The 1,659-nt window shown below is 58.3% G+C and overlaps 1 protein-coding gene across 1 annotated transcript in view; it reads left to right on the top strand.

Annotated features, from left to right (window-relative positions):
- The window catches only part of rfx2 (regulatory factor X, 2 (influences HLA class II expression)), a gene marked incomplete at both ends in the record, with an annotated part of 10,624 nt that extends 9,454 nt beyond the window's left edge, over window positions 1–1,170 (top strand). Inside the window, 3 exon segments of the mRNA XM_080536507.1 lie at window positions 98–120; window positions 123–218; window positions 818–1,170. Of these exon segments, the coding sequence (XP_080392633.1) occupies window positions 98–120; window positions 123–218; window positions 818–1,170 (472 nt within the window).
- Window positions 1,171–1,659: the final 489 nt, after the last annotated feature.

Below are 1,659 nucleotides of genomic sequence, written 5' to 3'. Positions count from 1 at the left end.
CGCCTGGTCGTGCTTCCCCCCGCCCCCTCCCCCAGTCATCCCCTAGCTCTGCCCAGCCCCACCCAACACAGCTGTGCTGCCTCTCCCCTCTCCGCAGGTTCAAGCCCCTGCAGAAGGTGGACGCATGAACGACAGCCTGTCTGGAGGCTCACACAATTCGTCCGGCACCCCGGAGCAGTCGGTGGCCGCCCAGAGCCAACACCACCAGCAGTACATCGGTAAGACCTCCCCCCCCCCCCCAGACCCCCACAGACCCCCGCAGCTTCAGCATCAGGCTCTCAGTACTAAAGAACCAGGGCTGTGTGGGGCCTGAAACCCACCAGAAACCCACCAGAACCCCCCCCCACCCACCCATAGAGGCACATTCATCAATGCCATACAGTATGTCAGTAGCACTGAAGCACTGAGGGGGGTCAAACAGTTCTGATTTAAATGACATCCAAGCATCGTGCATGGCTCCCCTGGCTCACAAAGAGTATAGGGGCCCTGTTTGAGATATATATACCCTTATATATATACCCTTAAAATGCATCCTCCCTTCCTCCTTTCCTCGAAGACCTCACTGATCTGATCTGATCTGATCTGACCAGCGAAAGCAGTAGCAGTAGGAAAAGCTTGGCTGTGTTCTCGCTCTGTGATTAGATCAAGTAGGAGGAAGCGGGGGGGCGGGGCGGAGGATGTATAATGAATGTATTAGAGACAGCGCCTAAAGGTCAGTATGGTGTGTTGTGTGTGCGGGGTGTGTGTGCGGGTGTGTGTGTGATGACCACGCGGGTGTGCGTGACTGGTGAAGACGTTGTGGTGTGTTTCTCTCCAGACGTGTCCCACGCCCTGCCCCCGTTCCCCCTCCCCGACCTGGGGCCCACCCCCCTGCCGGAGCGCATCAACATGATCGACGTCAAGAAGCTGCAGAACCTCTACAGGGACCACTGCGAGGTACGTACCCCCCCCCCACCCCCCTCGCACCCCCTCAGGGGCCGCCACAGAGCCTCCGTAGCAACACGGCCTGTGTGGGGGAGAGAGAGACGAGCCGGCAAGCCTCAACAGGTGTGTGTGTTCCTTGTTCCTCGGTCGGTCGGAAGCCTCCGGAAAGGTGACAACGAGAGGAGCCACGAGGGAAATGAAACGGTGACATTTCGTCGTCGTGTTGTCGGGGGGGAGTGCGCTTGACGACGTCCTTAGTTACAGATGAAATGCGGAATAACAGAATAACAGAATAACTCTCCCTCTGGATGGAAATACGGCGGCTATGATGATGATGATGATGATGATGAGGGGGGCGGGGGGGTATTGAGTGGTAATTTTCAGAAGGGCCTTTTTAAGCGTGTGAAAGGGGGAGAGGGAGGTATAGAGGGGGGTGGGGGGGCGGGGGGCTCTGAGCTAGCTTCATTAGGCCAGCAGAGCAGTGGGGTTTATCATATTATCCATGCCCTCCCCCCCCCCCGGCCCTGTCACACCGTGCTTGCTTTTGTTCCAGCCGCCTTTCATCTCGGGGCGCGAGCCTTTCAAGACATGCCAATTAACCTTTGAGCGCGCCGGGGTGGACATCTTGGTGTCTTTGTGGCCGCCTCCCCCGCGGGCCTTTGTGTGGCCTTGTCTGCGGACGGGCACATGGCGCTCACCGCCTTTTGTCCTGCGCACCGGCGCATTTTTCTGTCA

This window comes from Nansenia antarctica (assembly GCF_963989245.1).
Source record: "Nansenia antarctica genome assembly, chromosome: 7".
Lineage (NCBI taxonomy): Eukaryota > Metazoa > Chordata > Actinopteri > Argentiniformes > Microstomatidae > Nansenia > Nansenia antarctica.
This window is presented reverse-complemented; position numbering and strand designations above follow the sequence as displayed.